General features: G+C 37.1%; 1 protein-coding gene and 1 pseudogene across 1 annotated transcript in view; both read left to right on the forward strand.

The window, feature by feature from the left end:
- Positions 1-24,335, forward strand: part of TBC1D23 (TBC1 domain family member 23) — a 57,728-nt gene that overhangs the window by 13,512 nt on the left and 19,881 nt on the right. The window contains exons 2-10 of the mRNA XM_070368347.1: positions 6,105-6,216; positions 8,011-8,116; positions 9,437-9,641; positions 13,727-13,850; positions 16,570-16,694; positions 16,786-16,832; positions 17,653-17,756; positions 19,107-19,229; positions 20,514-20,606. Of these exons, the coding sequence (XP_070224448.1) occupies positions 6,105-6,216; positions 8,011-8,116; positions 9,437-9,641; positions 13,727-13,850; positions 16,570-16,694; positions 16,786-16,832; positions 17,653-17,756; positions 19,107-19,229; positions 20,514-20,606 (1,039 nt within the window). The remainder of the gene's footprint in view (positions 1-6,104; positions 6,217-8,010; positions 8,117-9,436; positions 9,642-13,726; positions 13,851-16,569; positions 16,695-16,785; positions 16,833-17,652; positions 17,757-19,106; positions 19,230-20,513; positions 20,607-24,335) is intronic.
- LOC138988008 (small ribosomal subunit protein uS8-like) lies at positions 3,723-4,105 on the forward strand (annotated as a pseudogene).

Here is a 24,335-nt window from a genome sequence, read left to right on the forward strand (position 1 = left end):
CGCAGCCATTCTGACTGGTGTGAAATGGTACCTCATAGTGGTTTTGATTTGCATTTTTCTGATAATGAGTGATGTTGAACATCTTTTCATGTGTTTGTTAGCCATCTGTATGTCTTCTTTGGAGAAATGTCTATTTAGATCTTTGGCCCATTTTTTGATTGGGTCATTTATTTTTCTGGAGTTGAGCTGTAGGAGTTGCTTGTATATTTTTGAGATTAGTTGTTTGTCAGTTGCTTCATTTGCTATTATTTTCTCCCATTCTGAAGGCTGTCTTTTCACCTTGCTCGCTGTTTGCCCTTTTGTGACTTCTTCCCCCTCACCTCCTTAGCATTTGTCTTCAGAGTTTATTCATCTTGTAGCATGTGTCAGAATTTCCTTCCTTTTTAAGACTGATAACATTTCGTTGTCTATATATACCACATTTTACTCATCATTCATACGCTGATGCTTATTTGGGTTGTTTCCAGTTTTTGGTGTTGTGAATAATATTTCTGTGATTATGGATGTACAAATTCCTGTTTCAGTTCTTGCTTTCAGTTCTTTTGGGTATATCCCCCTGAAGTGGAATTGCTAGGTTATATGGTAATTCTGTTTAACTTCTTAAAGAACCGCCAAACTTTTCCACAGTTGACTGCACCATTTTGCATCACTTCCACTGGCAATGCACAAGAATTCTAATTTCTTCATATTCTTGCCCTCCTCCCCTTTTTTGGATATTAGCTATTCTAACAGATGTGTTATATAGTATCTTGTGATTTATGTATGAGTTTTTGGTGTATGTTTTGTATTCTCTTTGGTATACTGCAAACCTAGGAGTAGAACTGCTGGGTCGTATTTTTAATTATGAGAGGGTTATACTTTTAACTATTTAGTTTGTGAGAAGTGCCTTTGATTACCTACAGTGGAGCATTGTCTGGTTTCTTGCTTACGGATGTGCTCCTGGAAACCACATTTGTGGTTCCCTTGGGGGCCACATCAAAGAATCTAATAGTGGCTGTATCAACATGTTAAAAATGCAGGTTTAACATTTTGAGGATCTGTCAAACCAGTTTCAAAAGTAGCTGTACCGTTTTACATTCCTACCAGCGATGTATGATGCTTCCAGTTTCCATTAGGACGGTTTGATACTAGCCGTCCTTCTGAGTGTGCAGTGGTGTGTCATTGTGGGTTGTTTTTTGTTGTTGTTGTTTTTCACTGTGGGTTAAAAACATTTTTTTTAATGGTTAATTTTTGGCCGTGCTGGATCTTCATTGCTGTGCTCTGGCTTTTCTGTAGCTGTGGTGTGTGGGCTTCTCCTTGTGGTAGCTTCTCTTGCTGCAGACCATAGCACTAGCGTGCACAGGCTCAGTAGTTGTGACTTCTGGGTTCTAGAGCACTGGGTTGGTTGCTTCAGGGCATGTGGGATCTTGCCAGACTAGAGACTGACCTGTGTCTCCTGCATTGGCAGATGAGTTCTTAACCACTGGACCACCAAGGAAATCCCTCATTGTGGTTTTGATTTGAGTTTCCCTAATGGCTAATGACGGCATGTGCCTCTCGGGTGCTTATTGGCTAGTTGTTATCGTTTTTATTTTTTTGGAGAAAGAAAAGTAGTCTGATGTTTTGGGAAGGTCAAATCAAGGTAAAGATTTGATCATTTGAAGTAACATAGGGAGAGTGGCCCTGGAGTTGTGGGCAGTAGAGAAGGAAGAGGGATGGTTGGGTGTGTAAGAGGAGGAGGTGAGTGGGAGATGAGGGAGACGTGGTCACATGTGTTGTCAAGAATACTTTCCAAAAGCTTTGCTGGGACAGGAACAACCAGGAGTGTGGAAGGACAGGAAAGTTTGGAGGAGTTTTTGTGCTTGTTATTGATGTTGTTTCTAATAGCAATCCTTGAGCATGTTGGCTCAGAGGAAAGAGCAATAGCAAAAGAGAAGTGGAAGATAGAAGAGAGAGGATAACTGGTGGCTCGTGGCTCCAGAGGAGTCAGCATAGGGTGGTGGGGGGGTGGGTGGGTCAGGGATATAAGACTCACATGAAGTTATCAGTATTAGACTAGAGAAAGCATCCCTAGACATCTATGCATGTAGAAAAGAAGGAAATGGTATCTGGGATAAAGATCAGTTACTCATTTTATTTTGGAGAGTGGCTGAGATCAAAGGGAAGAGAAGCCTGCTGGCCTGTATTTTCTCTTTGAAATCAGAAATAATGTCACCTGAAGTAAAGTGCCTGGGTAGGGGAGTCTGAAGAAAGTGGTGGATAGGAGATTTTCAGGTAGATTGATGCCCAAAAGAAACAAACGGTGGTGAATCTTCATGATAGCATCATGAAGTTGTCTCTGTTTCCCGATGAGTCCTCCTAGAGCAAAGTATGGGAACAGAGACGGCAGAACTGGTTCGAATAACCCCGTGTTAGGAGTTTGCAGCTTTCTGAATGTGTTAGGAATGTGAAGGGGTGAACTTCAGGGCGTTAAGAATGTGCTTGAAGTCTTAGGCCATGAAATTAATACTGACGAAGCCATATGAAAGTTCTTCTGACAAGTCTGAGCCACCTTTCACCCTCTACTTTTAACTCCTTACACAGGAAGGAGGACATGGGGAGGACACCCCTTCACCAAAATTAATTTTCTTCCATGCTCAAAAATAGAACCAAATATTTTTACATCTTTTAACTTCCTTTAAAGTTTATCATATACTGTTTGCCTTGCTATAATTCTAAAGCAGCTTGGGTTACAGTGCTTAAATTAGATTGGGTGATTTTGCTACAGAACATGAACTCTGGAGAAATTTTGTTAGATTGTATTTAAGTTTCAAAAATATATCATTGATAGATCATTGACAGTATACTGGAGTGGGTTGCCATACCCTCCTCCAAGGAACCTTCCCGACCCAGGAATTGAACCCGTGTTTCCTATGTCTCCTGCATTGGCAGGTGGGTTCTTTACCACAACCTCCATCTGGGAAGCCCTAAATTATTATGCAAATAAATACTATAGTTTCAAGGTCACAGAGGCAGGAAGACGTACATTCCTGTTTCTTTGCAACCCCAAATGTTTGGATTTGTTTTGTCTTAGACCTTCTGAGCAGAGAAGATAATTACTTATTTTTTATATTTACTAAGATAATTAAACATGGCCCGTTCTTCTTTATTTTTAAGGCCTGTCAGACTGTCTAGTACATTTCTGTCAACTTCTAGCTTGTAGAGATAGTGGGAAGCCACCATAACCGAAGAAGACTTTAAAAAGCACAACCCTCTCAGTCATACTCCACCAGACATGCGTTTTTTATTTGAATGTTAGGTGTTGCTTGTTCAAAAATGAAAAGAAACTTGCTCTGGGGGAAGGAAAATTCTGAGAGCTAAATACTGTCTCGATAGGAAATTGACTCTTACATGAATTATTTAGCTTCACTGTTTTCGGCTTTTTTACTACATTTATAAGTACATTTGTAATGTTGAAGTTCTGATAATTGAGCCTTTGAACTCCTTGTTCAGAAGATAACATTACTTTTAATTATTTAGTTGTGAGAAGTGCCTTTGACTACTTACAGTGGAGCATATTCTGGTTTCTTGCTTATGGTTCTGCTCCAGGAAACCACATTTGTGGTCCTCTGGGAACAGCATCAGAGAATCCAATAGCAGCTGTATCAACAGAGAGGTTATCATCATCAAGTATATTGAGGGTTGGACATTTTGCCCCAAAGTACTGACTTTGTTGTCTGCAGTAGTAAGGAATTTGGCAAAGTTTAAAAAGAAACCAGCTTTCCACCATCTTTCCGTGCCGCCAGAATGGTGCGCATGAATGTCCTGGCCGATGCTCTCAAGAGTATCAACAATGCCGAAAAGAGAGGCAAACGCCAGGTCCTTATTAGGCCGTGCTCCAAAGTCATCGTCAGGTTTCTAACAGTGATGATGAAGCATGTGTGGAGTGATCAGCCCTAGATTTGATGTGCAACTCAAAGATCTAGAAAAATGGCAGAATAACCTGCTCCCATCCCGTCAGTTTGGTTTCATTGTACTGACAACCTCAGCTGGCATCATGGACCATGAAGAAGCAAGACGAAAACATACAGGAGGGAAAATCCTTGGATTCTTTTTCTAGGGATGTAATACATACAAATAAAATGCCTCAGAGGACAAAAAAAAAAAAAAAAAAAAAAACCAAAGATTTTGCACTGAAAAATGAAAAAAATTTTAGTTCTTCATTAATTTGATAAAAATAATTTCATCTCATTAAATGGTATTTTCAGTTCACTTACACATTTAATCATTTAAAATTAATTGTATTTGTTCATCAAAGATCCCACTAAATTTTCTCTGTTTAACGGTTACAAACAGTCCTTCAGATTCTGACAGGTTGTCTCGTACACTTTGGCCAAACAGAATAGATGAAGCCCGGTCTTTATCACTTATAGGCCTTAACTATTTCTCAACTGTGGACTGAATGAAGTCTCTTTCTTTCATTTTCTGGTCTAACACTTTGGTGACCAAATAACAAAAGAATGAAATGTTTCTTGTGTGATTAACATACGAATGTTAACATACAAACATGTGGTTAACATATGAACATTCTTAAACATACAAATTTGTAGTAGCTTTGTTAAGAAAATCTTTCAGATTTGATCCCAGCTTTTCTGTCAGATATGATCCCAAGTGATTACGTTTTCATTTAATTCCTTTCCATTAATGGGACAGCACTTTAGGAAAGTTATATATTTAATATTCTTGGAATCCTATGAATAGAGGAGATTTACATTATCTTACTGAGAGAATATGTAATGGGTGTAATTTATTTTCTTCAAGAACCAGAAACATGTGACAAAATCCTGGTTTCCTGATCCTAGTGGAATGCTCTGCCTTTTAGCCTGCTCCAAAGAATTTTAGAAATTGCCTGGCTCAGGGATTTTTATTTATATACATTTCTTATGCATTGTGTACTAAAATTATAAATAATGACTGGAACCTTAGCTTTTGAGAATTCTAAGGGATTAGCTATTTTAAGTAGTTATTTCCCAGCTAAAAAATAATCCATACCCTTGTGAAGGTTTTTAAGTTATTATTTCAACTTACAAATAATTTTACAAATTTTGACCATATATATATGAAATAAAATTTATTTCGTGCTTTTCTCCTTAAACATAGTAGGCTAAATGTAACTGCTTGATTATTTACTTGATAATGTACTTGATGTGGTTGTAGTTTGCTTTGATATATAATAAATACAGGGATGCCATTAGATTATTTTTTTGTTCCTCTAACCTTTATTGACTATTCACTATAAGCCAGGCACTGTTCTGGGCATGGTATCTCTATATTTTTGTGCTAGTATTCCCATACCTTGAATTCTTGGCCCGATTTTATGGCTTCTCCTTCCTGCCTCAATCTGAGCATAACGTTAAGAGCATAAATTGTAGAACTAGGCTGTTAAAATTTGTATCCTGGCTCTGCTATTACTAGATGTTTGACTATAAGCTACACAACCTCCCTTTACCTCAGTTTTTGCATCTGTAAACTGGGACCAGTAATATAACCTACTTCATAGGGTTACTGTAAGAATTAAACACACACACACACACACACACACACACACGAAATGTTTGGAACAGTGCCTGGCACAAGGTTAGTCCTACAGAAAGTATTAGTCATTATCACTGCTATGAATATTACTGTTACTGTGAATTCTTAGTACTGTTTGTCCTGTATACTATTTTTAAATTTCTTTAATCTTAGAAAACAGATAAATAGCTTGCTAGAACTAAGTGTAAAATAAGAGTAGATTGATTGTATGAAACCTGAGATTTCCTTTCAAGAAAACAACATGCAGTATATTGCATTTTGGCTGCTGAGAACCGTTTTTTCTTAGTCTGTACTGTCGCTCAGTTGTGTCCAACTCTCTGCGACACTGTGGACGGTAGCCCCCAGGCTCCTCTGTCCATAAGATTCTCCAGGCAAAAGTACTGGAGTGAGATGCCATTTCCTTCTCCAGGGAATCTTCCCGACCCAGGGATTGAACCTGCATCTCCTGCATTGCATGCAGGCTAACCTTTAATAGGCCATATTTATTGAGGAAGTACTGAGGAAGGAAAAAAACCAAAAATTTATCTTAATAAAGAGGACTTGTTTTTCAGGGAAAAAGATCTTGAAGAAGCTCTGGAAGCAGGAGGTTGTGATCTTGAAACTTTGAGAAATATAATTCAAGGGAGGCCACTGCCTGCTGATCTGAGGGCTAAAGTTTGGAAGGTAACTGGAAACTAAAACAAGTAAAATGTAATCACTTAAGAACAATATTTTAGAATTTTGATTTTCAGCTGTCTTAGTTGCAGAGGACTTTATACTGTTATGCACATTCCACATTTAGAAAATTTATCAAAAAAGTGTGTGTTTCTGTGCAAGTGGAAAGTTTTAGTGTCTGACACTTTGAGACCCTGTGGACTGTTGCCTGCCAGGCTCCTCTGTCCATAGCATTTTCCAGGCAAGAATACTGGAGTGGGTTGCCATTTCCTTCTCCAAGGGATCTTCCTGACCCAGGGATCGAACCTGGGTCTCCTTCATTGCGGGCAGATATTTTACCGTCTGAACCACCAGGGAAAGCCCGTGTGCCTGTAGTGTTTGGTATATTTAATAATTTAGGTTTTGAAAGGCAGTGCTTCCTTTTGTAACCATTAGAATTTATGTTTATGAAGATTATTCAGTGAAATGGGAAAGTGCAACCAATGAGTAAAATAGGATATATAATTGCAGATACGGCTATATTTAAAAAACAAATTAAAAAGGTGGGAGAGGAAATAGGTCTCTGGGTGTTAGAATTATAGGAGATTTTCCTTTGCTCTATTTTCTGCTTCAGCTGTTCTCTAGTACATGTGTATTATAATTTTTTAATTTTAAATTAAGATTTTGTTACTATTAAGTAGTTCCCATTGTTAAAACATGTAAGCAAAGGATAACATAAAAAAAAATCGTCTGTTATCTACCACTTACAAGTAAAACACATAGTAATATCTCGGTGTCACATCTTATCTTTTCCCCTCTGCACATATATATATGTAACAGAAATGGAATTATACCTGTGCTTAGTATTCTAAATGTTACAGAAATTTAAAACTCATGTAAAAACACTTGTTTAGTGAACCCCCATGCACCCATCACTGAGTTGTAACTGTTGTCAACATTTGGCCATGTTGCTGAACCTCCAGTACTTTGGCTACCTGAGGCAAATAATTGACTCCTTAGAAAAGACCCTGATGCTGGGAAAGATTGAAGGCAGGAAGAGAGGGGGACGACAGAGGATGAGATGGTTGGATAGCATCACCAGCTCGATGGACATGAGTTTGAGCAAGCTCTGGGAGTTGGTGATGGATATGGAAAGCTGGCGTGCTGCAGTCCATGGGGTTGCAAAGAGTTGGACATGACTGAGTGACTGAACTGAACATTTGGCTGATCTTATTTGATTAGTATTCTATCCTTTTCTCCCCACCCTACGCACTGTATTATTTTAAAGCAAATCCTTGGCAGGGCACTAAAATATTTAATATGAAAGTCTAAAGACTTTAAAAATAACCATAACACTATTAAATTGAAAAGAATTGTAATTCTTTAGTGTGTTCTCACATGGTTGAGGGGACAAGGGCGCTAAGTAGGGTCTTCTGTATAAGGAGGCCAATCCCATTCATGTAGTGCTCTACCCTCAAGACTTGATCACCTCTCACAGGCCCCACCTGTAAATACCAGAACATCGGGAATTTGTTCAACATACATGAATTTGGGGGAGGGGACACAAAGGTTCTTTCTATAGCGTTAATGATATTTGCTTGAAATAAGCTTACATGTGTAAAATATTATGTAAATACTTTGTGTAATTCATTTTATTCACTGGTTTAACATAAAATAGTAAAATTTGATATAGACATTTTACTTGTAATTTTTGAAGTATACATTATTATCCCTAAATCCAGGCCTCTATTATTATTATAACGTATTTTTCAAGAGTGAGAAATAACATAAGGAGCCAGCTGCTTTTTTTCCTCTTTCTTCCAGATTGCTCTAAATGTTGCAGGAAAAGGTGATAGTTTGGCATCATGGGATGGTATTTTAGACCTGCCAGAACAGAACACTATTCACAAAGATTGTCTGGAGTTCATTGGTAAGTTTAATAATTGTTTTCAAACGGTGATAAATTCTGCAAATAATAATTTTTGGATGGAGGAGTCACTGTTTAGTAGAATGAACTTGTTATAATTGGGGATTTGTTGAATTTGGAATATATTGAAAGGGCATAGTTTTAGAACATCTCTTTGGCAATTCTTATGAAATAATGTCAACATTTAAGAAAGAGTGTCTGATTTTTAGTATTTTTAAATTGTTTTTTGTATTATTGACCATCTGTATGATTGTATACAGCTCTCAGATTAAAAGGAGGTATTCCAGAAGTTTCTTTGTAAGTCATAAGTCATGATCTGCTATAGAAAACGTGTTACAGATCATGGGTGAATAGGTTTCAAATCCCTCACACTGTCTTTTGAAGATTAAATTATTTTGGTTTATAGTTCTCTTTTTTAATTCATCTATAGTCCATTGGTGTCTTTTTGTTTCTCTGTCATTTTTTAGTTAGATTATTGGCTAAATAGACTTTTTTATGGGCCGACCTCAAGAGAAACATTATTGCTAGGCGAAGGATAGGGAATTGGGTGGTGGAGAATGAATCACTTCCCCTCGCTTCAACAAAGCCATAGTGGCAGCTGCCCTTCCTGGGGCAGAGGATAGTCTTTATAATCTGTTATTTGGAAAACGCTTTTTTGCTTTCCGGAAATGTGGGTGATACCTACTTTCCTGCTTCACATTGTGCATTCTTTTACACACACACACACACACACACACACACACACACACACCCCCTTCCCTGGTGGTTCAGATGGTAAAGAGTCTGCCTTCAATGCAGGAGACCCAGGTTCTGTCCCTGGGTGGGGAAGATCCCCTGAGGAAGGGAATGGCTGACCCAGGTTCTGTCCCTGGGTGGGGAAGATCCCCTGAGGAAGGGAATGGCTGACCCAGGTTCTGTCCGTGGGTGGGGAAGATCCCCTGAGGAAGGGAATGGCTACCCATCCCAGTATTCTTGCCTGGAGAATCCCATAGACATAGAAACTTGGTGGGCCACAGTCCATAGGTCGCATAGAGTCGGACATGACTGAGTGACTAACACTTTTACTTTTCACTACTTTCATGTATACACACATATGATATATATATATGAAACATATATGAAGGTCCAATATTAAGCTAATAAATCCTGAATAGCTAGTGAATATGAATAGGTATAAGGAAAAATGTATTTTTATGTAGTTTTATTTTGTCCTTGACATGCTGTAAATGCAGTAAGATAGTATCATATATTTTGTAAACAAGTATTTTGTCCAATAGCTGAGCGTCTAGCAGCCCCTTGGTAATTTTGACTCTTATTTTTTAGATCACCTTTCAGTGCCAGAAGAGAAGGCAGCACAATTACTTTTGGATATTGAATCTGTAATTACCTTTTATTGTAAATCCCGTAACATTAAGTATAGCTCAACCCTTAGCTGGATACATCTCCTCAAACCGTTGGTGCATCTTCAGCTGCCACGCAGTGATTTATACAACTGCTTTTATGCAATCATGAATAAGTACATTCCCAGGTAAGACACGATTTTTTATTATAGCTGTAAAATAAAGGAAGTTCTAGTTTGAAGTAAAGTTGTTAGATTTATTTTGATGGTAAAGTAAAAGGTTCAAGTAATTTTTAAGGTTGTTTGAATCATAATTGTTATTTGACTTTATTTTTGTGGTTATAAATATTTTTTAAAGGATTCTTTAGTTAAGAATTTGTGCTTGTAGAGTTTATGTATGCAGTATAACTTTTCATACTTTTTGGATGATATCTCTTTTGATTTCTTTACTTATAAAAATAACATTATAGTGTCTAAAAGTTTTGGAGTGCTGCTGTCTTCAGTGCTGGGGTTACAGCCTGGAATATAGTCCTAGAAATACAGATGTTGAAGAAGGAATTGGAAGTGCACTGAGTGTTAGGAAGGTGAAATGCAGAGTGCTATGGGAATGTACAGTGGGGGTGACCTGACTTACCCTGGAGGTCAGGAAGGTCTTTTCTGGGAAAGTGACACTTAAATTGAGTCTAGACAGATGGGTAGGTTGTTTTGGGGGAATGGAAGAGGTACAGGGAAGAAGGGAGGTGGGTAGGAGGAGGGGTGGAATTCAGAAAGAATTCTTGTAGTTCTCAGGTATGGATCAGATAGTCAGAACTTTAGTGCCAAAAGGAACTTTTGACCATAATCTAGAGCAGTGGTTGGGCTGCGCAGTGAACCTTGGATACACATTGGAGTCATTGGAAGTGAAGTGAAGTCGCTCAGTCGTGTCCGACTCTTCAAGACCCCATGGACTGCAGCCTACCAGGCTCCTCTGTCCATGGGATTCTCCAGGCAAGAGTACTGGAGAGTCATTGGGGGTGGGGTTAAAAAATCCTGATGCCCTTTTACATACCTGACTAATTAAATCAGATCTCTGAGGAGGCCAGCCATGCAGTGAGGTTTGTTTAGATTTAGAGCTTCTTGGTTGATTGCAGCATGCACCTAAGGTAAGAGGACTGCTATTCTAGAGCTTGATAGTTAAATGACTGCCATTTCCCCACCCTGCTTTTCATGTGAAAAGCACTGGGTTAGCTTTGGGTGCTTTTTGTATTTTCTCACTTAAACAGTGACCACTATAAGGCAGATATGTCTGATTTACAGCTACAGAAACTGAAGCAAAGACAGATGTTAAATGACTTATTCAGCATTATACTTCTGGTGTATGACTGAGTCAGGATTTGAACCTAAGTTTGATTGGACACTTGTGCTTTACCTTACAAGTTTCTCCACCCTGGTTGCTTATTAGAATCAACTAAACAACTTTTTTTGGTTTTTGTTTTCTTTTTCTTTTACAGCTTTAGATATCATTCACATAATATAAAATTCATCCTTTAATATGTCAATTCCATGGCTTTTAGTATAGTCACAGAACTGTGCAGCCATAGCTACAATCCTTTTTAGAATGTTTCTGTCACCCCCAAAAGAACCCCTGAACTCACTAGCAGTCAACTGCTTTTTCCCCCAGTACTCTCAGCCCTAGGCACCTACTCATCTTACTCTGTGGATTTGCCTATTGTGGGTATTTCATATAAATAGAACCTTATAATATATGGTCTTTTGTGACTACCTTTGTTCACTTAGCATTGTCTTTTAAAGATTCATCTGTATGTATTTCTAGCATATATTAATACCATTACTTTATTTCTTTTTATTGCTGAGTAACATTTCATTGTATGTACAATGAAATAAAATAGCACATTTTATTTACTCATGTAATAGTTGCTGGACATCTGGATTCTTTTTGACTGTTATGAATAATGCAACTATGAACATTTGTGTACAAATATTTGTGTGGACATTGCTTTGGGATATGTACCTAGGAGTGGGATTTTTTTTTACATTTCTCTTTGGAGAAATGTCTGTTCAGCCAAAGAACTTTTAAAACATACTGACCCTTGATGTTTCAATTATAACCCTGTCAATTTTTAAATTCCCAGGCAATTCTAATACATACCAGAGTGGAGAACCTGGGTGCGACCTTGAAGCGATAGGGCTTCATGTAAGGAAAGCAGACCTAGAGATGCCAGAATACAGGGCTATGCTAATGGTAAATCAGAGGCTAGAATTCACATTTGGGAGTCATTCTGTTATACTGATGGAGGAGGAAATGGCAACCTACTCCAGTATTCCTGTCAGGAAAATCCTGTGGACAGAGGAGCCTGGCGGGCTGCAGTCCATAGGGCTGCCAAGAGTCGGACACAACTGAGTGACTGTGTTATACTAAATCTCTCAACTGCTTATATTTTTACCACCTCTCAGTGTAACAGAACTAGTAATAGCAAGGGACATGATGATCCAGCTTTGTCTTTACAGGATGTTGGTGGTGGTAGATACTAGTAAAGGCTGTATTGTAGAGGTTTACTAGTAGAGGTTTGCACTGAGCTGTGTAACATACTTTGTCAGGTTACTCCAGTTACTGTTTCCATGAATTCCACGTGTAACACTGTACTCCAGCCAGAGTCAGTGTTAATACCCCCGCATAGGGCTCAGCCCCACAAAATGTTGCTCAAACAACTCCACTATAATATATCTTATTAGAGAGTCAGTTGTAACATGAGTAGAATTCTGTCAAGCACACTGCTTTGCAGTGGAGAGTAACTTTCAGTACACAGCTATTAAATGAATAGATGCTGTTGCAATGGCTGATTCCCTGAGATGTCCCACTTTTTCCGAGGATGAGATCCACAAACTAGGCAATTGTCCTTACAGTGTATGTTCCTAGTCTTCGTTACCACTGTGTCTCTGTGTTTTGTTTTAGCAATCTACTGTTTTGCCTTTATAGAGTGGGGAAAGTGTTCAGACAGAGGAGGAGGTAGTCTTGTCAGTATGAATCCAGTTCTATCTTTGGACATCTGAATTAGCAAATTAGGGCCTTTTCTACAAAACTTCCCTGTTATCTGCAGTATTAAAAATGGTAGATGAATGGTTATACCAAATCCTGACATTGACCTTAGATCTTAGTTTTGCAGAGATTATTTTTCACTATTCCCACTTGAATAGCATTTTGAAACATTCTTTATCAATGCTTTTCATTAATGTTTTTACATGAAATCTTTCACCTTATTTCAGGTTTTTTTTTTTTACAGTTTGCTTTTTAAAGACTAAATCTACCAAAATACCACTAGTTCAAATATTAAATTGCATATATGGGAGGGTAGCTTGGTATAGTGGTTTAATACCCAGTTTCTGTGTACAAGTCTTAATGCCATCACTTCTTAGCTACGTGACCTTGGTTGACCTGCTTGACCACAGCTAAGCCTCAGTTTTCTCATCTGTAAATTGAGGGTGATAATAGTATCTTTCATAGGGTTGCTTGTAAAGATAAAGTAAGATAACATTGTAAACTGTATTGTAGTGTCTGGCACATGGTGTTTCCTCAGTAAATAACTGACTTTTATTAAGATGGCCTGCAATTTGAGCTGTGTACATTTTTAATGGTTTATTAGACAGATTTATTAGACACCAGGGAACAAGGCAAGAAGTATTATAGTTACTCAGTAGGGTCAGTGTTTGGCACCTCCTGGGATTTTCTCTGAGCATCTGGTATCCAGGCCACTTCCAGTCACAGCTCTGGGTCCACTCTTTTGGAATGTTCGTCGGTGGCCATTTCAGACTTGGAGCTTTGCTGAAGGGATTCTTAATTGAGTACGTTAACTATGGAGCTATCCTGAAGCCTTCCTGGGAGATCTTTCTTATTTGGCAGAAAAAGAAGGGAGCTGGACTTCCTCAGGGCTCTCCAGATCTCCCTTTGGGATCCAAAGCTTATCAAAATAACCTAAGTGGTCCCTCTGTTTTCATTGGTCCCTGTAGTCCTTTCTCCTGAGTGCTGCCTGGGTTCACCTGGAAAGAATCTTCCTAGAGTTGGCTGTAGACGTGCCATTTCTTCCTATCAGGTCAGGTATGTTAGGTGTAAGCAAGAGAGGTCTGTCCCCTGTTGCGTCAGGTAGGCTTGCTACCAATGCTCTTAAGTCGGATGCTCTGGGGTAAGGAGGGGAGGAGGGTATTGCACGAAGACTGGTTACTGATATGATCAGTTTTGACCTATTAATGCAAGAAACTTTGCTTCTCTTGTCTTTTAGGGATTGTTCCCTGAAGGGGAGACCATTTCATCTTTTCCGATTACTCATCCAATACCATGAACCTGAGCTTTGTTCTTTTCTTGATACAAAGAAAATTACTCCAGACTCCTATGCACTCAACTGGGTAATAAAGTGAAAGTAGGAACACTTAATGAAAAATAGTTTTCTGTGAAACTATAGTTAGTTCCCCCCCAAAGCAAAAGAAAGAAAAGTGTTAAATTATAGACCATTATTATTTAAGACAAAGGATTAAAATTATTAGCACTTCAAAGATTTTTTTTTTCTCTTCATTTAAATTATTTAATACGAAGGTTAGCCTTTGTTGTTTTAGAAATATATGTAAATATATATGGTATGTATCAGTTCACTTTAAAACCGTGTAATTAAATTGTTGATAGTGTGTTTGAGAATTGATCTACAGTCACGAAGAAAATAACTTAAGATTATCAAATGATTGATACAAAAGAATATAAAATACATCTCAGTCCTCTGTCATTCTATATTTATATTTTAAATGGGAAGTTTTATTATTTTAGGTCTGTGGTTCTCAAGCCTTTTGGTCTCAGGACCTTTTACACTCAACATTTTTTGAGGATCCATAATTTATGTGGATCACATTGGTTAGAAATTAAGAAATTTTAGGTATTCGTTTAGAAGTAGTGATAAATCCAATACATGTTAGCATAAATATTTTAAATGAAAATGAACTATTTCCCAAAAAGGAAGAATAGTGGCATTTTTAAGTTTGCAGATCTCATGATGTTTGGGTAGATCACAGGCAAGTACATTCTCATATCTATTTCTTTATTCAGTCAGTGATGATACCATATTTCATGTAACCTTTGGAAAATTGTGTTGTTCATTTGTGAGAGAATGAATATGAAAAGGGCAAAATATGAGTATTAGTATGAAAATAGCTTTGATCTCACAAACTGCCCTGTAAATACTCTTGGAGATGTCCAAGGCTCCTCAGACCATACTTTGAGAACTGCTCTTATAGGGTAGCTTGAAGGTCTTTTTAAAACAGTGTTTAGATTCCAGAAGAAAATATATGTATATTCAAAAATTTTAACATGTTTCTCGATGATGTCTTACCTAACTTTTCTTCAGAAAGGATTCCATTTCTGCCATTTATTAACTGTGTTATTTAATACACTTAGCCTCTGAACTTTTATTTCTTCATCTGTAAAATGGGACTAATAATAGGATCTATCTCAGAGGGTGATGGGATGAGTAGACAGTGAGACCCTAGAGACCCTAATTGGTTTCAGCTCTAGCATACTAAACCTCAAGAACCTGCTCTTTCGTTCCTTCTTGGCTACAGTCTAGTCACTTTGATAAAAATAAAATTGTAGGTTCTCTGAGATTCATATGTTGCTATTAAATCTACTTATTTGTATCGAAGTAAGAAATTTTCTTTTAAGAATTTGAATATTTTCATAGACGTCTTTCTGGTCACATCATGGCCGAGAAATGCCGTTTCTGTGGCCAGAACTCTGGATTAGTACTCAGTGCTGGTTGTAGATTTTAACTGGTTATGGAAACAACCAGTTTCTCTTTGTCAGTTTCCCAAATAGTTCATTCTTGCTACCAGTATCTTGTCTATGGAGTGGAGTCTTTCTTTTCCAATCATGAGATAAAGAAAAACCAGTTCCTGTGATTTGAGAACTCATCACTGAAAATGATGCGGAGGTAGCTTTAGTTTGGCTAAGTGAGGTTAATGTTGACCGTACCTTGTCTGTTTGTATTTGCATCTTCCTTATTTCTAATAGTAAATTTTAAACAACTACAAAAAACATTAGAAGCATTATGTATTATACTTTAAAAGTTTGTGGTCAACTGTAATAGCAGTTACATCAGCTGTGGAGTCTCAGGCCTTTTTTTTAGTCCAGGTATCACTACTCACTAGCTCTGTGATGTTAGGAAGGTTATTTCTTACAGGTTTATTTTCCTACCTATAATACAGGGAGGAAAATGTCTATTTTGAAAGCCTGTCATGAGAATATTTAAAATAAGAGACATTTAATGAAAGATATGTAGCAGTAATTTAGTACCTGGCACAAAATATTCACTAAATGTATGTGTTCTTGTTAGCTTCCTTTATTCATTAAAAATGTTTTAAATTTAAACCTCTAGATGAAATTGTTTCTGTATCTAAGAAAAATGGAATAATCTAAAAATATCCCTAAATTCATGCAATTTAAAACACAGTTGGGCTCTAGAGAAACTTACATACATTAACAATTCTTTAATTGACATAGAAAACCATAGAGCTCTTGAAACCTTTTGCAGGACATCAGTGTTGTCTCATTTGTTTCAAATTATGTACAAGTAAGCTTGGGGCACAGTTGGCCTTTAAATTGTTATTACAATTTCATTTGGTGCTCTTAACTGAAATTACCATGCTTGATCTTCACAATTTCTTAGCAAGTTAAGTACTGTAGTAGTTACCTTATAGAGCTCATGGGTAATTATGTTAGTTATTATGCTGTGGCAGATACATGCTAACTTAAGTTACTTTAGATATTAAGGGTTAGTTATCTTTCTCTTTACCACAGTAGTGGTAGAGCATGGGTAATATTCCTTTAAAAAAAAAAAAAGTAGAAATGTAAAGCTCCTGAGGATAAGTGACATGCCCTAAGGCACACAGCTGGTCAGTGGCTTCATTGTGCCTTGGATCCACATAGTCTTCCTTTGGATTACATACAGTCAAATTAAGGTCCACGGTAAATATCAGGTACAGACAGTTTGTTATAATGTTACTTATGCATTTGCCTCAATACTTTAAAAAGAGCAAGTCATTTCCAGTGGTTTATATTTCTCATTTCATTTCCTGATTACAGCTTGGAAGCCTTTTTGCCTGTTACTGTTCCATTGAAGTCACTCAGGCAATATGGGATGGATATCTACAACAGGCAGATCCATTTTTTATTTATTTCTTAATGTTAATAATCCTTGTTAATGCAAAGTAAGTATCAAGTTGGCTGGATTTTTCTCTTCTTTGTTCTTAGGGTGCTCTGTTAATATTTAACTCAAATTCATGTGATTCTCTTTTACAGAGAAGTCATTTTAGGGCAGGAGTCTGACAGCAAAGAAGAAGTTATCCGTAAGTATCACTTAATGTGGAGAAAACAGTTTTCAAGTCACTTTATTTTCTAAAACTCAAGTTTTCTCATCCATTATGTGAATTTAGAAGATTAGTCTAGAAGATCTGAGGTTCCCTTCAAATCTTACACACTGTCCACATACAGGCCTTAAATATGGTCTCCCCGGATTTGCTACCTTCATTCATCCTTACATGTTTTTTTCACTCATTCAGTTCTTTTCTGTACACTGTTTATTTGGTTTAAATAAACTGGTCTCCTCTCTCTCTCCCTTTCCCCTCCTTCCTTAATTTTCCTTTGAATCCCCGACTCTTGTAAGTATCTCCATTGTTGAAATGTTGATCCTCCTTTTGGTTTCTCCACTCCAGCCCTCACAGATTTACTTCTTTTCTGTAGTACCCAGCACACTGTACTGTCTGTGTTATAGTGTTTACTTCACTACATTATATGATTTATCTTTATATTTCTCAAGCAAGACAAAGTTCCTTAAGTCAGGAATCATTTCTTGGTAATTTTTTATTTGCAGGGGCCCTGGCATTTGTGTTTGTTAAATAAATCACAGTATTACAATCAAGGCTAATGAATTTGATTTGATTGCCAGATACTATCAGTCACTAATAGCAGGATTATATTAAGAGTTTCAGCTCCTTTGAGGAAAATCCACATCTCTTCAAGCAATTTTCTGTGCATCACTGTTGAGATTTCATGTATAAAACTATAATGTTTAAGATAAACCAGCTTTGATATATAATGTTTAATGTTGTATACTTTACAAGCAAAATTTCTTGAAAATATTATAATATATGTATAATCCTATTTCAGAGTTCTTGGAAAATACTCCATCCAGTTTGAATCTAGAAGATATAGAAGACCTTTTCTCTCTGGCTCAGTATTATTGCAGTAAAACACCAGCTTCATTTAGAAAGGTATCAGACAAGGAATGACCTGCTTTCAGTATTTCACATTTTGTGCATTGTTTTTTGTTTATGTTGTATCCACTTCAGTTAAAATACTCTAGGTTGTCATTCTTTCTGTGTTGTACAGTTTTGTGTGATTTTTTTCACTATAAATATTCTCCCTAGTAGAGGAATAGACATTTTAAAAAGATAGTATACAAATATGCTAGGAGCCATTTTACCTCTCCTCTGATTATTATTTCTGATCATGAGAAAATTGACTATAAGGTATTTCTTAAATTAATGCTTCCTTACTTTAAAAATTGTGTTATAGAAATCTGACTGAGGAGGTATCATTATGCCTTCTTTATCTGGAGTTAAAGTTAAAACTCCAACTTTTAATGATGCTGAGCTGTCTTTTACACAAAAAAAGGGTATCTTAAGCTCCCTGGAGACCTTGAACCTTTCTCAGATCAGACAAGTGCTTTCAAGAGAAATGACATCAGATTAGAAGTCCAAGTGCTGTGAACTTCTAGAAACTAAAACTCTAGATTCTAAAGCTAGTAATGGAGGCAGCATGGAATTACCATTTATAAACTATTTGTGACCTCAAGTGCTCATGAGAACATTATTGTTTTTTTTTTATTTTTAAGGCATTCTACCATCATGATTGTTAGTTGGAAGTTATCATGTCCCTGAAATATTAAGATGAGATTAAATTAGGTTCAGTATAGTGTGTCCAGGAGGCAGGTGATGGAAACTTTTTAAGAACATTTCCCTCAAAACTAATTATAAAAGAAATTTGTTTCTCAGGACTAATTTCAGTTATTTTAATAATTGCCTTATGTAGATTACCTCAGTTCCCAACAGTGTTGACTAAGTTAGATGGCAAGGTAGTGGTTATGATACTAGATGAAAAAGAACTTTTATCCTTTTCTTCCCAGCCTTTTAAGAGAATAATTTTTATTCTTCAGACATAGTAAATAAACTGCACTAGCAATTGCTAATTAGAGCAGGTTTTATTAGCAGCATATTACACAATTTATGCCATATTTTAATTTTTATTCAATATTAAAGCATAAAATGTGAGTAATCATTTAAAAATTTGCTATTTGTATGTGATAGTATAGAAAATAGCTGTGTAGAATGTGTTATTTTTTTAATTAGGCTATCATTTTGTGTGAACTCAAACATGGGTTTTATTTGTAGCCTTTTTATAGCTTTTAGCCTAGAAATTTGATATAATAAGTTAAATCATATGACTCAAAGATGTTATATAATTATTTTACCTTTTATCTGGTCTATTGAGAATAGTTTTAGGAGGGAAGCTTGATTTTATTTTTTTTCTTCATAAAGTTTTAAAAATTCCTCTTCACACAGGATAATCACCATCTGTTTGGCAGTACTTTGTTGGGAATTAAGGACGACGATGCAGATCTGAGTCAGGCTCTTTGCCTGGCCATCTCAGTGTCAGAGATCCTTCAAGCAAATCAGCTTCAAGGGGTAAGTTAAAAAACCCCACTGTTTGTTAGAGGATGATCCCCTTTAAATGCAAGGAATGAATGTCTCCTCCATGTTTGTTGATTATCGCAAAATTAATTTACTATAAGAATGTAGTTGTTTTGCTTTTTCTGAATGATTAATGTGTTAAATCTCCTGTGCATATGCTCATTTTTAAGCTGCCAGCTTGTGTGTTATTTTATTTGTCAAACAACTAATTATTTTTGACACTAGTTTTTGTAAATTGCAAAATCTTATTTTAAATTTTAACAGGGCTACTGAATGTTATATAAAGTACTTGAAAGGGTGAATTTACTATTTCATAGTTAAATTCTAGATACTTACACAGATAATTCGGAGAAGGCAATGGCAACCCACTCCAGTGTCTTACCTGGAGAATCCCAGGGACGAGGGAGCCTGGTCGGCTGCTACCTATGGGGTCTCACAGAGTTGGAGACGACTGAAGCAGCACAGCAGCAGCATGCAGATAATTGAATTACATGGTTTAATGCCAAAAGGCATTTACAAAGGAGAATTGAGGATATACCATAATTTTTTCTCTTTTGTATTTATGAAAATCTGATGAGCCAGTTTTTTCAGTATAAGTTCTTTATTATTAATAGTGCAGCAGTTAATTACGTGTGTATATTTGAAAGGTGGGATGTATTTCAAAGATGCAGAGAAGAGGAAAGAACATGGGAAGATAGGCCTTTCACAGTAGATACTTTTAAAACAAGCATTTTGTGTGGTTTTCTCATTAGAACCATTATTAAAAAAATAGCTTGTAATCCAGTTTAAAGAGACCCATGTGTACTCCAGTTCAGATTGGCATTGGAGAACGTGCTGTCATCCCAGAAGACATTTATTTAATCCTTATGTGAATTACATTGTTGATAAGTTTGTGGGCTTATTTTCAGAAATAGAAATTGTATCTACATCTGTGTTTATATCATGTATAGTGTTTTTGAAAGTGTTTAACATGATGCACATTAAGTTACTAAATTCAAATTAGTTTTATAGCCCAAACTAACATTCTTCCTGCTATATATTTTAAGACTTTTTGTCAAGGACAGTATATACAAATTGTTTTAACTACTGTTTAAAATGAGTACAACTCTTTAAGATCTTGAGGATATTTTCTTGAGTCTGTACTGTATGGGACTTCCTAACTATACGTGAGATCCATTTTTTAATCCATTTGTTCCCCCCTTTTTGGTTGTTAATATTATATTGTGTAAAATATGCTCCTCCTGGCAAATTTTATTATGTCAAATGTTTCCCTTTTAGGAAGGAGTCCGGTTCTTTGTGGTGGATTGCCGTCCTGCAGAACAGTATAATGCTGGGCATTTATCGACTGCTTTCCATTTAGATTCAGATCTGGTTAGTATAAATGTGATTTAAACTTTTAAAAAATATGGAGAAAATGGATTTTTTTCTTTAATCCATGAATAAATATACATGTACCAGATTTGGGGATGTTTTTCTTTCTGCTTAAAGAGGGAGTCTCTTCCTTTATACAAGTGTAGCTCTCAGGTTTCCTTTTAATCACGGACACCCCCTTGGCGTCATAAAGGGTAGATGAGAGCACTGTTATGTATGGTTTACTGTTGCTTACCATTGTTATGTCAGTAAATTCTAAACTTCTTACTGTGAGCTGCCTCATACAGCACTCGGCATAGTGCCTTGCATTTAGTAAGTACTCTGTGAATATTAGCTCTTATTATGATTGGGTAGTTAGTCTAAAAGTTTTTACTGTAAGCCTCCTTTTCATGAGTACTTGTGCATATAATAAAGTAATATGTAATAAGGGTAGTCTCTGGCATATAGGGCCTCAGTTGTTAAAATTACTGTCCTAGGATCACTTGAATTGAAAGAATAGATGAAGTAATTATTGTTAGAGATGCTTAGAGCATTTGGTAAGACTGGGACTGGCATTATTTAAGCCCTTCTGGGGTTTTTAGAGCCTCAGGAATGGAGAAGACAGTAAGAGGAGTAACTTTGTCCCTAACTTATCTGAAAAAGTTGATGCTAAGGTTGAAAGGGCATGTGGAAAGGTCTGAGTGGCGTCAGGAGGAAGTTCATGGAAAATGGAGGTAAAACAACCCAGAGAGTTTGAGGTGCTATAGGTGAAGAAGGCGATTCTAGCGTGTTTGCATCCTGAATGTAGACTGTGTGCCTTTCTCATCCTTCATTCGTCTTCAGTTCAGTAGCTCAGTCGTGTCTGACTCTTTGTGACACCATGGACTGCAGCACGCCAGGCCTCCCTGTCCATCACCAACTCCCGGAATTCACTCAGACTCACGTCCATCGAGTTGGTGATGCCATCCAGCCATCTCATCCTCTGTCATCCCCTTCTCCTCCTGCCCCCAATCCCACCCAGCATCAGAGTCTTTTAAGAGTCAACTCTTTGCATGAGGTGGCCAAAGTATTAGAGTTTCAGCTTTAGCATCATTCCTTCCAAAGAACATCCAGGATTGATCTCCTTTAGAATGGACTGATTGGATCTCCTTGCAGTCCAAGGGACTCTCAAGAGTCTTCTCCAACACCACAGTTCAAAAGCATCAATTCTTTGGTGCTCAGCTTTCTTCATAGTCCAACTCTCACATCCATACATGACCACTGGAAAAACCATAGCTTTGACTAGACGGACCTTTGTTGGCAAAGTAATGTCTCTGCTTTTGAATATGCTATCTAGATTGGTCATAACTTTCCTTCCAAGGAGTAAGCTTCTTTTAATTTCATGGCTGTAGTCACTATCTACAGTGATTTTGGAACCCCCAAAAATAAAGTCAGCCACTGTTTCCACTGTTTCCCCATCTATTTCCCATGAAGTGATGGGACTAGATGCCATGGTCTTAGTTTTCTGAATGTTGAGCTTTAAGCCAACTTTTTCACTCTCCTCTTTCACTTTCATCAAGAGGCTTTTTAGTTCCTCTTCACTTTCTGCCATAAGGCTGGTGTCATCTACGTATCTGAGGTTATTGATACTTCTCCCAGCAGTCTTGATTCCAACTTGTGCTTCTTCCAGCCCAGCGTTTCTCATGATGTACTCTGCATATACGTTAAATAAGCAGGGTGACTGTATACAGCCTTGACGTACTCCTTTTCCTATTTGGAACCAGTCTGTTGTTCCATGTCCAGTTCTAACTGTTGCTTCCTGACCTGTATATAGGTTTCTCAAGAGGCAGGTCAGGTGGTCTAGTATTCCCATCTCTTGAAGAATTTTCCAGTTTATTGTGATCCACACAGTCAAAGGCTTTGGCATAGTCAATAAAGCAGAAATAGATGTTTTTCTGGAACTCTCTTGCTTTTTCGCAGATCCAGCGGATGTTGGCAATTTGATCTCTGGTTCCTCTGCCTTTTCTAAAACCAGCTTGAACATCTGGAAGCTCACGGTTCATGTATTGCTGAAGCCTGGCTTGGAGAATTTTGAGCATTACTTTACTAGCGTGTGAGATGAGTGCAATTGTGCGGTAACTTTGAGCATTCTTTGGCATTGCGTTTCTTTGGGATTGGAATGAAAACTGACCTTTTCCAGTCCTGTGGCCACTGCTGAGTTTTCCTAATTTGCTGGCATATTGAGTGCAGCACTTTCACAGCATCATCTTTCAGGAGTTGAAATAGCTCAACTGGAATTCCATCACCTCCACTAATTTTGTTCGTAGTGATGCTTTCTAAGGCCCACTTGACTTCACATTCCAGGATGTCTGGCTCTAGTTGAGTGATCACACCATCGTGATTATCTTGGTCATGAAGAGCTTTTTTGTACAGTTCTTCTGTATATTCTTGCTACCTCTTAATATCTTCTGCTTCTGTTAGGTCCCTACCATTTCTGTCCTTTATCGAGCCCATCTTTGCATGAAATTCATCTTGGAGGATCTAAATGTGTTGTTGTTTAGTCGCTAAGTCATGTCCGACTCTTTTGTGACCCCATGGACTATAGCCTGCCAGGCTTAACCATCCCTGGGATTTCCCAGGCAAGAATGCTGGAGCCGGTTGCCATTTCCTTCTCCAGGGAATCTTCCCTACCCAGAAATCAAACCCATGTCTCCTGCTTGGCAGACAGGCTTTTTACCTCTGAGCCACCTGGGAAGCCCTGGAGGACCTAGATGGTCCATCTTTTATGCTTATTATTCAAGTCATTTGTGAATAACTTTGATTATTCTTAAAAAGCTCAAAGAGTATCTCCAGAGTTAACAATTACTGTCAGCTTGTTTAATCATCCAGACCTTTAACATACATTTACATATTTCTTATTCACTTTTTTTTGTCTATTTGATTTTTCACTTAACAGTTTCTTGGGACATCTTTTCATTTTAGTACATTCCTTTTAATGGTGTATAGTGATCCATGGTATAGATATACCACAATTTATCACCTGATTTATGTACATTTAGAATGTTTTCATTTTTCTTGTAATAAAACAATGCTGTAGTTAACATGTAGTTAATGTAGTTAACATTTGTGGACTTGTGCAAATATTTCTGTAAAATACACTCCTAAAAGTAAAATTGTTGGGGTAAGAGTTATAGCATATAGGCTATAGAATGTGGGCATATAGAATGTGGGTATATAGAATTGTTACTAGAGTCTGCCATATTGCCCTTTAAAAAGGCTGTATCAACTTATACTTTACAACTGTGAGAATGATTGTTTTATACCATAAGCATTATTAGACATCACTAATTTTCTATTTTACAAGAATCATGAGTGGAAAGCAGTGGTCATTACTAGTGATACTGCACATATGTTTTTGAGTGTGCTGTTAATTTGTATTTTTTTTTTTTTACAAAGTGCTTTTCTGTGGTTTGTCCATTTTTCTTTTGAATTTTCACTGTGCTTTTTATTAAAACAGTTTTAACAAATTGGGTATTTATTGGCACGCTTATTTTCTTGAGGGTAAGAAATGAATTTTTTCATCGTCATATCTCTAGTACCTAGAATAAGTACTGATAAATGCTTCCACTATTTCTAACTGTCTTCTAAGAAATAACATGGTTTGCCATGTAAGTGGAGACTAAAAAATATAGCTTGTTTCAATGAATTTTTTGTCATGGACCCTTCCACTCATTGTTAAACTTTTCTTGTCATGATACCCTGAAGACACTG

Source organism: Bos mutus, chromosome 1, assembly GCF_027580195.1.
Source record: "Bos mutus isolate GX-2022 chromosome 1, NWIPB_WYAK_1.1, whole genome shotgun sequence".
Lineage (NCBI taxonomy): Eukaryota > Metazoa > Chordata > Mammalia > Artiodactyla > Bovidae > Bos > Bos mutus.